The sequence below is a fragment of the Schistocerca gregaria genome, chromosome 1, assembly GCF_023897955.1.
Source record: "Schistocerca gregaria isolate iqSchGreg1 chromosome 1, iqSchGreg1.2, whole genome shotgun sequence".
Lineage (NCBI taxonomy): Eukaryota > Metazoa > Arthropoda > Insecta > Orthoptera > Acrididae > Schistocerca > Schistocerca gregaria.
Genome location: NC_064920.1, coordinates 258,033,692 through 258,048,954, shown reverse-complemented (window position 1 = coordinate 258,048,954; position 15,263 = coordinate 258,033,692). Strand labels below are relative to the sequence as shown.

General features: G+C 40.2%; 1 protein-coding gene across 1 annotated transcript in view; it reads right to left on the bottom strand.

Annotated features, from left to right (window-relative positions):
- Positions 1-15,263, bottom strand: part of LOC126341345 (DNA-dependent protein kinase catalytic subunit-like) — a 526,946-nt gene that overhangs the window by 409,521 nt on the left and 102,162 nt on the right. Inside the window, exons 10-12 of the mRNA XM_050001770.1 lie at positions 13,500-13,618; positions 13,162-13,404; positions 5,135-5,320 (exon numbers count right to left, since the gene is read on the bottom strand). Of these exons, the coding sequence (XP_049857727.1) occupies positions 5,135-5,320; positions 13,162-13,404; positions 13,500-13,618 (548 nt within the window). The remainder of the gene's footprint in view (positions 1-5,134; positions 5,321-13,161; positions 13,405-13,499; positions 13,619-15,263) is intronic.

Here is a 15,263-nt window from a genome sequence, read left to right as displayed (position 1 = left end):
AGAGAGGTGTCAAAGTACACAGCAGACATATGTAAAGGCCAACTGCCTCTAGGGAATGACCAATGTGGGGGCCTGTCTGCCTGGCGGTGACGGGGGAATAATAGAATCACCAGTTAGTGGTCACTGTCATAGAGATCACCATGGGGTGACCAATGTAGTGAAGCCATGATAGCAAGGGAGGAGATCATGAAGTCATTAGCGGAAAAGGTGCCATGAGTAGCACTGAAGGGTATAGGGGAGGAAACAAAAATCAAAGTCTGTTTTTTGAGTAATCTGTCTTCCAACTGGTTTGGTGTGACCCACCACAAATTCCTCTTCTGTGACAACCTCCCAATTTTAAGATTAGCATTCGCACCTACATCCTCAATTATTTGCTGCATACATTCCAATCTCTGTCTTCTTCCACAGTTTTTGCCATTGACAGCTCCCTCTAGTACCATGGAAGTCATTCCCAGATGTCTTAATAGATGTTGTATCATCCTGCCCCTTCTCCTCTTCAGTGTTTTCCACATATTCCTTTCCTCTCCGATTCTGCATAGAGCCTTCTCATTCCTTACTTTATCACTCCAACTAATTTTCAACATTCTTCTGTAGCACCACATCTCAAATGCTTCAATTCTCTTCTGTTCCAGTTTTCCCACAGTACATGTTTCACTGTGTTCCAATGCTGTGCTCCAAACGTCCATTCTCACAAATTTCTTCCTCAAATTAAGGCCTATTTTTGGCACTAGAATACTCTTGGCCAGGAATGCCCTTTTTGTCAGTGCTAGACTGCTTTTGACATCCTCCTTGCTCCATCCATCATTGGTCATTTTGCTGCCTAGGTAGTAGAATTCCTTAACTTCACCTATTCCATAACCATCAATCCTGATGTGATTTCTCACTGTTCTCATTACTTTAGACTTTTTTCGATTTACTCTCAATCCATATTCTGTACTCATTAGACTGTTCATTCCATTCAGGCCACGTAATTCTTCTTCACTTTCACTCAGGATACCAATGTCATCGACAAATCATATCATTGATATCATTTCACCTTGAATTTTAATTCCACTTCTGAACCTTTCTTTTATATCCAGCACTGCTTCTTTGATATACAGATTGAACAGTATGGGGGAAAGACTACACCCCTGTCCTATATCCTTTTTGATGCAAGTACTTGGTTCTTGATTAGCCACTCTTACTATTCCTTCTTGGCTCTTGTACATATTGTATGTTACCTAAAGCCAAACTGATCGTCATCTAATAATTCCTCAATTTTTTTCCCCAGTCTTCTGTACATTGTTCTTGTCAGCAATTTGGATGCATGAGATGTTAAACAGATTGGGCAATAATCCTCAGACTTGTCATCTCCTTTAGTCTTCAAAAGAGAGTGGTATTTTTTCTGCAAGTCCGATGGTATGTCGCCAGACTTATACATTCTACACATCAACATGAATAGTCATTTTGTTGCCACTTCCTCCAATTATCTCATAGAAATTCTGATGGAATGTTATCTATCCCTTCTGGCTTATTTGATCTTAAGTCATCCAAAGTTCTCTTAAATTCTTATTCTAATACTGGATCCCTTATCTTTTCTAAATTGACTCCTGTTTTTCTATTGCATCAGACAAATCTTCCACCTATTAGAGGCCTTCAGTGTACTTTCATTCCAGCTACCCGCTCTCTCTTTCCTCTGCATTTAATAGTGGAGTTCCCATTGCACTCTTAATTTTACCATTTGTGCTTTTAATTTCACCTCTATGCTGAGCCAATCCTTCAGAAAAACATTTCTTATTCAATTTCTCCATGTTTCTTATGCAGCCCCTTTGCCTTAGCTTCCCTGCACTTCCTATTTATTTCATTCCTCAGCACCTTGTATTTCTGTTTTTCTGAATTTCCCTGAATATTTTGTGCTTCCTTCTTTGCTTGATCAACTGAAGTAGTTCTTCTATTACCCATGGTTTCTCCACAGTTACCTTCTTGGTACGTATGTTTTTCTTTCAAACTTCTATGAGTGTCTTTTTAGAGATGTCCATTCCCCTTCAACTGTACTGACTACTAAGCTGTTTCTTATTGCTGGATCTATAGCTTTAGACAACGTCAAGAGTACCTCATCATTTCGTACTTCTACTGTATCCCACTTCTTTGCCTATTGATTCTTCCTGGGTAATCTCTTTAAACTTCAGCCTACTCTTCATCACTGTTACATCGCGATCTGAGTCTATATCTACCCTTGGGTATGCCTTACAATCCAGTACCTGATTTCGGATTATCCGTCTGACCATGATGTAATTAACTGAAATCTTCCCGCATCATTTGGCCTTTTCTATCCATCGAAGTGGCACTTCCCCACAGGAGATGGCAGCATTTAAGTCCCCGAGGAGGAAATATGGGGGCGGGAGTTGCTGGAGTAAGATAGGCAGTTCAATATAACGAAGTGGCCTACCCAGAGGGAGGTAGATATTGCAAATGGTGATTGCTGTGGTCATTTGCATTCATCCCGCTATTGCTTCCAGGTTGGGGTGAACAGGGGTCCAGTCACAAATGACATCGAAGCAAAACTAAGTGCACACCTTTCCAGATGATATCACAGGGCCGGCACGATTCCTACAGAATGTCTGATGATCACAAAACATTGAAGAGTGGTCAAACATTTCTTGAAGAGCAAGATAGAATGCAGTAAAAGAGGAAACAATGTGTTGCATTTCTGGTAGGTGACGGTAATATTCAAGTGCAATTCGACTGGATTACTGCGTGGTAACAGTCCACATTAGACGTACAGAAGCCGAGGGCAGCTCATGTCACCAGGTCAGTGGTAATCAGCGGCGAGGTGGGGTGACATCCACAAAAACTGGGGCTGATTCAGAGTGAGAAGGAGGGGGCGCACTTGCAGTGTTTTTTCTTCTCCCTCAGAGGGAAGGAGGTGGTGTGTCAGTTGGGTAATAGGTAGCGACGATGTCCGTGTTGGACAGAGAGCGAGTGGCTTTGGTGCCCTCTGAGCTCTGGTTCCTCACCCAAACCGGGGTAGCAGGATTCCTCTCTTGAGAACATCATCAGGGAGGGGAGTTACGAGAGGGAGCCCCACCCTTAACAAGAGCCAGTGAAGAGGATTTCTTCTCTGGCCGAGGAGGAGGAGGAGGAGGAGGAGGAGGAGGAATGGTGGATTCTTGAGGGGATGGGACGGGAGCTGCCAGGCGGGGAGAAAAGCGAAGGGGGTGGGATGGGGGGGAAGGAGAGTGAGGCAAAGGTAGATGAGAGATTCACAGAGTGAAGTCAATCAAACTTCTTCCGGGCCTCAAAGTAGCTATGACAGTCAAGGTTCTTTATTACCTGGATTCTTTTTTCCTTTGTATATACTGGACACTCCTGTGAGTGAGCATATTATAGACCAAAGCAGTTTACACATTTAAATGGTGGGGTGCAAAGGCCCCCCACAAGAAGAGTGCAGCCACAGTTACTACAGATGGGAATGGTATCACATCGCGAAGACATGTCGCCAAACTTGAGGCACTGGAAGCAATGTATGGTGTGACATGGCATCTGTGTACCATTACCTTAACTTCCTGTGGTAGGGTATCTCCCTCAAAGGGCAGGATGAAAGTGCTGGTGTCTAATCATTGTCCTTAGGGTCTCTCTGGACACGCCAGACAAAATGAATGCCACACTGTTCCAGATTAGCAGTAAGTAAGAGGCAACCAGATCTCAACTTGCTCAAGGACTCAACTTCACTGAAATTTTCCACAATATGTTCACAAACAAAAAAAGTTCTGGTGGTGGCAGAAGTTTCGCCATCAGCCCTGGTACAGACCAGGAACCGCAGTAAGGGTTTCACCCCACGCCAGCAGGCTTGGCCCCCACTCTCAGGCGGCAGCCAAGGGGGAAACTTGGGGAAGGCAGAAATGGGAACGGAGACAGAAAAAGTAATACCAGGAAGATATGTGGCCAAGGACGAGCAGCCAGAGAGTTTAACACTTTTCACGTGCCAAATGTCTGCCCTGGTACCACCCACTCTAATCAGGTGTTTGCCTCGCAGGCGCCACCCAGTCACAGCCTGGCATGATGGTTGTTGATGGGAGCTTTGATGCCCCAAAAAAATAGGCAACCAGTGCCAGGCATTCATAGCGCAGGTACCAGCAGTGTGATGCCTGACATGTTAGGAGGTTCAGACAGATGGGTACAAAACTGCCTCACCACATGCACTGGCTACCGAGCTAGTGACTTAGCGAGGAAGCAAAAGGGCTATGGCGGGGAGGGAGGGAGGGAGGGAGGGAGGCTTAAAGGGAGAGGAAGAGAAGGTGGGAAATCAATGTACACCAAAGTTACTAGGGAGGGAATTCTTCTCCATCTGGCTCACACTAAACAAAATCAGGAGAATAGTCAGATGAACATAAATAAGAACACCAAGAAAGGGAAATGAATATGGACAGGAAGGAGAAAGCTAACGAGCTGTGGGCCGTCTGGGGGTCCAATGACACTCCGAGCAATTGTCTGCACTCTGCTGCTGAGTGAAAATTTCATTCTAGAAGCATCCCCCAGGCTCTGGGTTAGCCATGTCTCTGCAATATCCTTTCTTGCAGGTGTGATAGTTCTGAAAGTTTCCCAGGAGAGCTTCTGTGAAGTTTGGAAGGTAGGAGATAAGGTACTGACGGAAGTAAGGCTGTGAGAATGGGTCATGGGTCATGAGTCATGAGTCGTGCTTGGGTAGCTCATTGGTAGAGCACTTGCCCATGAAAGGCAAAGGTCCCGAGTTTGAGTCTTGGTCTGGCACATAGTTTTAATTTTGTCAGGAAGTTTCATAAAAGCGCACGCTCTGCTACAGAGTGAAAATTTCATTCCAGACACTGATGTTAAACATATGTTCTGCTTCAGGTGATCAAACTTTCTTTTTATCTCAATTTGGAAGAGGCCATTGGTAAGGGGGAATCACGCCCCAATGGGATAGGTTACACCAATAAGAGACTTGAACATATGCTATTTGGGAAAGATCAGTAGTCATTTTGTACTGTATCATAGGATCTGAATGTACCTGTTACTTAATATATCAAAGTACACAAAAACAACTTGTGGATAGGTGTTTCTCGGTTTTACTAGGGATTCAAGAAAAATCATTAACATATTAATACAGTTTCCATGCATTGTGGAAAACACTTACCAGAAATATTTCTCCTGTTTCCTTTATAATTGGATGAATTATGATTGCAGGACATGACAGAACAAGCTGTAGACTTGCAATAAGGAGATCTCCTGTATATTGTTGAAGTCGTTTCACTGAATCCCACAAAAAATTAACCACATTCCAGTAACACGCTTCTCTGGTCTTGTACACAACTAAGGATTCCTAGAGGAGGGCAAGTGGTAATACAGCACAATAAATGTTATTAGTTGAGTTAATATTACATACAAACAATACTATAGAAACTAAATTGGATACTTTTCTATGATTAATTATTACTTAATTGGTTTTTTTAATTAAGTAATTATTCTATAATACTTTTTAGTTAATTATACTACCAAGTTTCTGTTACCTTTGATATGCAAAACTAGTTCTTTTATATTTGCCAATCACAGTGTAAATTCACAGTTATAACCCAACACAGCAGCAGCGGTATTTAGAAAGAAAAGATACATGTGTAATAAAAATTATAGGAAAAGAATTCCTATACAGTTAAATGCCTTCTGCAACATGTCATCAATCTGTACCACCCACTGCTTCTTAGATATTATTTAAGTGTACACTCATTTTCTACCCAAGGAAAAATTTTCTAGGAAGCAAATTCACACAGTATGAGTGCATTTTTCAACTTACAAATACTCCTTTAGAATTATAATTGGAAAAGGAAGCGGGTTCATTGTAAGAGCTGAGGAAAATTTTGGGATTTTATCCATATCATGTGAATACATTTACTTATCAGTTATGCACAGATACACTATTAACCACAAAATGAAGAGACACATAGGACATCTATATAAATGAAGGACAGACTCTTGAGTCTTCGAGGGTTTTACATCTCAAGTAAAATGAAAAAATTACTAAATTAATATCAATTCAAGTTTTTATATATGATGGGCCTTAAATTCGTAGAAGTCAGAAGAGTTTATGCAGGTATTGTCCAGCCAAATGGAGATGAAAACCGGACAAGATGCCGTTTATCACCTACTCCACGGTCTTTCCAACGCAGTTAGTGAAGGCATTACTTCAATGATTACTATGAGATGCATGATCTTACCATGGTTTTGTGAAGAATTTAGTGTTACATACTTTCAAGAGAAACGGAAGTCTTTTACCTCCAAAATGTAGTTGTATAGGATAAACAGGTTAATTAGCAGGAGGGAAGGAAGGAAGAGTCAAGTTTAACACCATGTCAACAACGATGTCAAAGCCAGGGCAAAAGCTTGAACTGAGGGATGAGGAAGGCAACTGGCTTTGCTGTTTCAAAGAAACAATTCTGGCAGTTGTCCTAAGTGATTTAGGGAAATCAGTGGGACCTAAATCTGGATGGCCGGGCAAGAATTTGAGCCACTGTCATCCTGAATGAAAGTCCAGTGTGCTACCCACTAGTCCCCTCTCCACTTTTGTACTCAATTATGTTAAAGTTATAATTTATTAAGACAGTTGTGTGAAGGTCTTTTAAATACTCTATTGAAGGCACAAGCAACGTGATGTTCCCTATACCGAGTATCTTCATTCTTTCATATAAATTTTTAAATCACTTACGTTGTCCTGAAATATGTGAAGCCTCCTTATCTTCTTGCCAAGACTGGAAGTGTACTGAAGGTTTGTAGAGGCTGATTTCTTCGCAGATTTCATTTTCTATTGCTTCTGTTGATGGGTTCTCTTCCAACTCATCTGACAGCATTAGTGAAAACAGGTTTCAGACCAAGCATTTTCTTTTATTTCTGTGTAATTATTCATTGTATTATCTTCAGTTGCAACATTGGTATTGCTGAATGTCTTTGCAGCTAGCTGGCTGTCTAGGTTTTTTTTTTTTTTTTTGCTAGTTTTAGATGAGTTGTCACTGGTGGTTCTTAGGTGCCGCCAGTGCTTACTGTAACTAATCTGGTGTCTACTGGAATTGAAGTAATGCTTCTTGTTTTTGTACATTGTCAGTAACATGTATTTTGCTTGTGTTATTGTATGTGCCTGTGTCGGCATCAAAGGGTTCTCTTACAACTGGCACAAAAGAATTAGGGTGGGCATCTTTAATACAATGATTATCTCCTTTGCATCATTATAATAAGTTGTTTGGCAACTTATTTCCTGAACCTTCTTCCCATCCAAGAATATAGAATAGAGTGGCTCCATGCTGCGTGACTGTTGGAGTAATTAAAGCAGACCTGTGGAGATGCTCCATGGAAAACTAAGTGAATCACTGTACCAGTAGTAGTATCCTTGAGCTCAATATTAACTTCTTTATGAATCTTATCGCTTCCAGAACTCCATCACACCCATTATGATTGCAATGCAATGTTCATTATGTCAGAGCATGAAACAACACCTTTACTGACATGAAGAGTTATTGATCATTCACTTAACTTTTGACACTTGCACTGCCATTCTACTTGTTTGTGTTGAGTTTCTATAAGAAGGATCATTAATTCTGATTTGGCAGATTTTAAACTTCTAGTGAGTGCTTCTTATAGTTTCTAGTCACAATTAAACTTTCCCTATTTAACACAGAAACTAATTACCGTATAAGTTCCAAACTTAGTAACATTAGGGTCTAAAATATGGGGTGCATGATTTACATGTGTGACAGCACCACCATCCATTTTCAACTATGGCCACTAGGTGCCATGATCAGTCATCGTGATTCATAGTCTGTCACACCTGACCACGTGTTGACATGTCAACATGAACTTGGACAAAAGGAGCAGGGTGTTATGGGCAATGATCCACTGTCAAAACAGCAGTAATGCTGCAGCTGCACTTAGAGAATACTGTAGGACGAAAGGATAACGGAAGGGTCCTCTTTCTCCACTTGCTGTGCAGAGCATGAGGAAGGAGTTTGAATCAACTGGAGAACTGGACGTCACTCCAGAAAGAGGCCAACGACTGGTTGCACCACAGGTAGTTCATAAAATCGCTGTTGCTACGGCAGACAAGGCTGTGCACAACTCCCAGTCATTAGGCAGTAATGGTACTGGTATGATGTACTGTAGCAGCAAATTATAAGTGCTTCAACTGAATTGATTCTGGATTATCTCTCTTCCCCATCTCCTTGATATGAATGCTGCTTAGTTTGGTCCTTGTATGGTAATTAGTTTCCATATTATAACGTGTTAAATAGGGAAAATATAATTGTAACCACCCAGTGTACACGGGCCGGTGAAAGATATCACTTGACAGATCACGTGTAGCTGGCTATACTTCGATTGCGAGGTTTCAATAGCTGCCACTTTATATGTCCACATCTCCAAAGTATGTTTGTAAATGTAAGCTACAATCAATGTTTATACAAAAGTACAACAAAGTACATTTTTCTAACAATGGAGAGAACAACAATGGAGGCAAAGCATTTGATAGTATATGCAACTGGGAAATAAAAAACATCCGAAGTTAATGACAATTAAGATGAAATGTCGTTCCAAATTGTTACTGTAACAGCTGCAAATAAAATGTCGCATAACAATGTAAACATAAGGATACCAAAGAAAATGCTATCCACACTCAAAGAATGAAATAAAGCAAAACATGCATAGCCTACTCGGTTGCAGACAGAAAGGACTAATTCTGTATACATTTACACTCACCAATTTTCAATGTCAAGTGGCCCAATTCCATCCTGTTCTCTTTCACTATCATTGGAACCGGCGCCATACTGTTATCATCATAATCTTCATCACGTGAAATCATTAATTGTTCATTCTCATTTATAGTTCCATCTATACTCGTGCTTCTCTTACAGGGTGTTTCAAAAATGACCGGTATATTTGAAACGGCAATAAAAACTAAACGAGCAGTGATAGAAATACACCGTTTGTTGCAATATGCTTGGGGCAACAGTACATTTTCAGGCAGACAAACTTTCGAAATTACAGTAGTTACAATTTTCAACAACAGATGGCACTGCAAGTGATGTGAAAGATATAGAAGACAACGCAGTCTGTGGGTGCGCCATGCTGTACGTCGTCTTTCTGCTGTAAGCGTGTGCTGTTCACAACGTGCAAGTGTGCTGTGGACAACATGGTTTATTACTTAGAACAGAGGATTTTTCTGGTGTTGGAATTCCACCGCCTAGAACACAGTGTTGTTGCAACAAGACAATGTTTTCAACAGAGGTTTAATGTAACCAAAGGACCGAAAAGTGATACAATAAAGGATCTGTTTGAAAAATTTCAACGGACTGGGAACGTGACGGATGAACATGCTGGAAAGGTAGGGCGACCGCGTACGGCAACCACAGAGGGCAACGCGCAGCTAGTGTAGTAGGTGATCCAACAGCGGCCTCGGGTTTCCGTTCGCCATGTTGCAGCTGCGGTCCAAATGACGCCAACGTCTACGTATCGTCTCATGCGCCAGAGTTTACACCTCTATCCATACAAAATTCAAACGCGGCAACCCCTCAGCGCCGCTACCATTGCTGCACGAGAGACATTCGCTAACGATATAGTGCACAGGATTGATGACGGCAATATGCATGTGGGCAGCATTTGGTTTACTGACGAAGCTTATTTTTACCTGGACGGCTTCGTCAATAAACAGAAATGGCGCATATTGGGAACCGAAAAGCCCCATGTTGCAGTTCCATCGTCCCTGCATCCTCAAAAAGTACTGGTCTGGGCCGCCATTTCTTCCACAGGAATCATTGGCCCATTTTTCAGATCCGAAACGATTACTGCATCACGCTATCTGGACATTCTTTGTGAATTTGTGGCGGTACAAACTGCCTTAGATGACACTGCGAACACCTCGTGGTTTATGCAAGATGGTGCCCGGCCACATCGCACAGCTGACATCTTTAATTTCCTGAATGAATATTTCGATGATCGTGTGATTGCTTTGGGCTATCCGAAACATACAGGAGGCGGCGTGGATTGGCCTCCCTATTCGCCAGACATGAACCCCTGTGACTTCTTTCTGTGGGGACACTTGAAAGACCAGGTGTACTGCCAGAATCCAGAAACAATTGAACAGCTGAAGCAGTACATCTCATCTGCATGTGAAGCCATTCCGCCAGACACGTTGTCACAGGTTTCGGGTAATTTCTTTCAGAGACTACGCCATATTATTGCTACGCATGGTGGATATGTGGAAAATATCGTACTATAGAGTTTCCCAGACCGCAGCGCCATCTGTTGTTGACAATTGTAACTACTGTAATTTCGAAAGTTTGTCTGCCTGAAAATGTACTGTTGTTCCAAGCATATTGCAACAAACGGTGTATTTCTATCGCTGCTCCTTTAGTTTGTATTGCCGTTTCAAATATACCGGTCATTTTTGAAACTCCCTGTATGAGTTTAGCAACATGGTCTACTTTCTTCCTTCCTTGAGGTGGCGTCTACAGTAGCAAGACCTTCAGGTAGCAGTCTATCCACAGTCTTGTAAAAGTCTTCTTGTTATTTCTGAAGTATACCTTGATATCACTTCAAACCAGTTCAATTGGATTAAAATGGCAGTGATAAGGTGGAAGCCTAATTACCTTGTGATCCTGTTACCTTGCAATTTCATCTACAACATTTAGGTGTCACAGGTTTATTTTGTTTTAGTTTCTTTACAGACTCTAGTGGTAGGAGTTTTGTCTAAAATTACAGAACAGTAAGGTGTCGGAACACTAAACTGGAGCAACAAATTTTTAAACCACTGCAGAATCCATGGGTACTCCATATCCTCAAGATAATCACAGATTTTTCTCAATCAAAAAACAATGTCCTTCACACACAAAACTGTTTGTGTATCAGAAAATGCGACGAGTTGCAACAAAGTGAGCTTTATTGGACAACAGTTTATGTCCATCTAACTTTTTGAAATGGAAGCCCCATATTTTTAATACCATTTAAGTGACATTTCCTCCCCCTGTGAAAAGTCCACATTCTTTCAAAGAAATTACAAACTTCGCTATTATGGGGTATTCTTTTCTGGTATAATATGTGTAAATGTGCCGACGAATTTCATGTATTTGGAAAGAATCAACTTCTTTAACTGGAAAATGCTGCTTTCTTTTCTTTCCAGGAATAATTAAAAATACATTTTTTTTCCACAGGTCTTTCTTCCACACCATTAACTTCAGTATTTTGCAAGTAATGAAGTAGCATCCCTTTCCATATAACTGTACTTTGGCCAAGTCCTACAGTTTTTGAAGCACGCTCTACAACTTTATCATCAGGAATCAACACATGCCAATGTACAGAAACAAATTCTTTTTATTGCTCATAAAACTCATATGTCCTCTGTTGCAATTCCAAAGCCTGAATATTTAATGGCACTGCAAGGTGCAATGGATTGTCACTTGGTGAAAGAAGTCATTTTGATGACATTATTTAATAAACAGAAACTGTAGTCCAGGTGATAACACAACACAAAAGCAGGCAGTTGCGCACTAACATACAATGTTTACATGGAACCTGGCGACATGGTAGCGTCGACGCCAGAACCGGCTTTTGTCGAAGCGCTACAATTGGTTCAGAAGACCGAGCACATTGGATTCCTCACTTGTTTGTCAGTTACACTGCCAACTTTACAGCACTTGGGGGTGACCATGGAGTGACATGTCAGTGGCCCAGGTATAGAAGGGTGGCACCTTCTAAAAAATTATTCCATCCCTATTTGCAATAATTAATACTTTTAGTTATAATATACCCAATTACTACTGAAACTTTCCCCTTCAGTTGTCAGCACCTTTGTATGTCTGCCCTGTCAAGCTCTCTCAGGTTGTAGCTTGTCAAGCTCTCTCAGGTTGTTGGGATATCAAGGAAGTCAAGCCAACTCCCCTCCTCGTATCATATGGTAAATTCACCCAACCCGCGATTCTGGCCAATTTTCCCAAACTTGACCCTTTTTCCTAAATCTCATCAGTCCTTTTCCTTCACCCTTCTTCCTTCCTCTTCTACCCTTCTGCCAGGAGGAGGAGCCACTGGCTTCGAAAGCTAGCAAATTTTAACACTTTTTATGGGTGTTTTCTTTAGCCACTGCTTGGTGAGTAGATTTTTTATTCAATTACTTATATTTTCAAGATCTGATTATTTTCATTGATATAATAATAATAATAATAATAATAATAACAATAATATAGAGACATGTTTTACGCAATTTTGAAGCTACTGCCACGATTCAATTAAAATGAAACAAATATGTCTGTCAATACTTGCCAAAAAACCACATACCAAGAAATGCTATTATATAAGGTCTCTTACCATAAAATCTCATGCACAACATCAAACAAAGAACAATTTCACATTTATCCGTCACTGTTACCCTCTCTTCCTCAAAATATTCTGTATTCTCAAGGACAATCCTTTTTATATGTTTTTCTATCTTTTAAAGCCATCAAAGTTTTAGCTATGGGCTTTTATACTTGCTTGTTGGAGCAATGACAGGAAGTCATTGCATGTGTAACTGATGATCGTGATGGTGATGGTGGTGGTGATGATCACAGTGATTAAAGTGAACAGTACAACAACTTAGAGAAGATTCACAACTTAAAACATAAAATTTTGAAAATGAGACTAAGCTTCTTTTCTACTATTTTGATCACTGCAACAGCAATTCTGTTCCATGATTATTAGCTGTAGCTTTCACTTACTTGTTAACAAGTGTGTCATCTTTTAGGCCAACTCACAATTTTAACTGCTTTCACAATCTCCACTGCCACAATCATCAAACTAAAAGTAACACTCACACTCACTCACTCACTCACTCTCTCTCTCTCTCTCTCTCTCTCTCTCTCTCTCTCTCTCTCTCTCTCTCTCTCACACACACACACACACACACGCCTCTTAGTATCTATCTTTATTTCCATTCTGCCTCTCTGCATCATCATAAAGGAATAGTATCCCAAGAACAGTCTACACCAAGCTACAGGAACATGATACTCTTTCAGAAATATGAAGATAGCTAGTGTCCATTGACTGTGCCTTCACGATTACAATTAGAGTCCAACAGAATCAAAGAAGGCAAGGTACAGGTTTAAGACTTCTGTCATCGAGGTTATTAGGGACAGAACAGTAATGTTTCTTACTTACTCCAAAAAATTGTAGTTTATCGCATATCTTCAACGCAGCTGCGAGTAGTTTATAAAAGCCACTAACATTGGGAGCTCGTGTAGATTCCACAATTAAGTGAGTAATGAATTCTTCACAGTGATTCTTAAATAAATTTGAATCAATGTGTGGAAAAAATTCTTGACAAAAATCTGTTAAATTAATGAAGACATTGAAATCCTTTGGATTTACTGCTTCCATGTCACCTTCAATAAAGAAACTGTCCTGTAATATACCAAGAAAAATTCTATGAAAATTTAAATTTTTATGTCAATGTCTGTAAATTAACACTATCAAAAGGAAGAACAAAAAATACTTACAGAATCCTGTAATATCTTTTTCCTAGTATTCAGGTTCAGCTTTCTCAGACAACGCAGTAACAAAATTACAAACTGGTTGTGCATCTTCTGAACAACAGTCTTTGTGGCAGCTGAAGGTCCTAAATTTTTTTCCACCATTATTTATAGTCATAAACTTAACTTTGTATTCTAGTGTTGCTTAGATGTAAAGGAGTTGCCTCTCTTAACATGAATAGGCAAAATAATTACATGCATTTATTTTTTAAAAAAAATGGCTATATCTCAAAGTAATTTCATGACAATTTTTCATATTCAAAGAGTATGAAGCAGTGATGATAGAAGAGCATATGTGCGACAAAAAGTTCTGTTTATGCTTCAATAGCCTTCTGTCAAGTGTGTGATAAAACTTATGTATGTTGATTGTAATTTTACAACTCTAACAATAGACACAATTTGCACACTGTGAAATCAGAAGCTTGGTTTCTTTTAAAAATTCTTATTGGAGACTAAATAGTATATGGAAAGGCCAGAATCGAAAAAACAACAATGTGGAAAGGACAGATTGCTACTCACCACATAGATGTGGTGTTTCATCACAAACGGGCACAGTGGAAAAAAAAATGTTGAAATATTCAAGCTTTAGGACAGAGTTGTTGTTCTGAAGCAGAAAATCTGCACACACATTCATACAAGCACAATTTGCACACACATGACCACTGCTCCTGAGCTCTGGGGCAGCATCTAATGTGAGCAGCAATCTGCTGTGTTGGAGAGGCATGGGGCAGGGGCATTTGCTCAGAATCACTAGACCCTTCAGAGAGCCAGCAATGACAAAACTATTCCACTTGGTGTGCTAGATGTACGAAAAGGGTCAAATACCCTCAAACTGCAGGAAAAACATAATAATACCCGTTTCAAAGCAACCAAGTGCTGACAGGTGTAAATATTATTGAACCATCAGTTTAATAAGGCATGGTCACAAAAAACTGAGAAATTATTTACAGAAGAATGGAAAAGATGGTAGAAGTTGACCTTGGGTAGATCAGTTTGGATTCTGTAGGAGCACATGAGAAAATACTGCTACTGAACCCATGTCTTACCTTAGAAGATACACCAAAGAAAGACAAACAAAAGTCTGTAGCATTTGTAGATTTGGAGAAAGCCTTTGATTATGTTGACTGGAATAAACTCTTCGAAATCCTGAAGGTGGCGGGGATAACACACAGGGATCAAAAAGTCATATAGAGCTTGTACACAAACTAGACTGCAGTTACAAGATTTGAACGACATGAAAGGGAAGCAGTGGTTGAAAAGGAAGTGAGACAGAATTTTACTCTATCCCCCACGTTATTCAATCTGTACACTGGGCAGCCAGTAAAGGATATGAAGGTGAAATTTGGAAAAGAAATTAAGTTCAGGCTAACACAATTTAGGTGGATTAAATCAGATGATGCTGAGGGAATTAGCTTATGAAATGGCACCCTAAAAGTAGTACACGTGTTTTGCTATATGGGCAGCAAAACAACTGCTGAAGCCCGAAATAGAGCGGATAAAAAAAGGAGACTGACTGTAGCAAGGAATGTATTCCTAACAAGAATTCATTAACATTAAATATCTGGTGATCCAAAAGTCAGTATAAATTTGAAAACTTAATAAACCACAGAATGATGTAGATGGAAAGGTAAAACTTGAGAGACATGCTTGGAATGACATGGGGTTTTATTGAGGGAGGGGAGTTCACAAAATGTCCAACAGATGGTGCTGGGCAGCAAAACGTCAGTGACT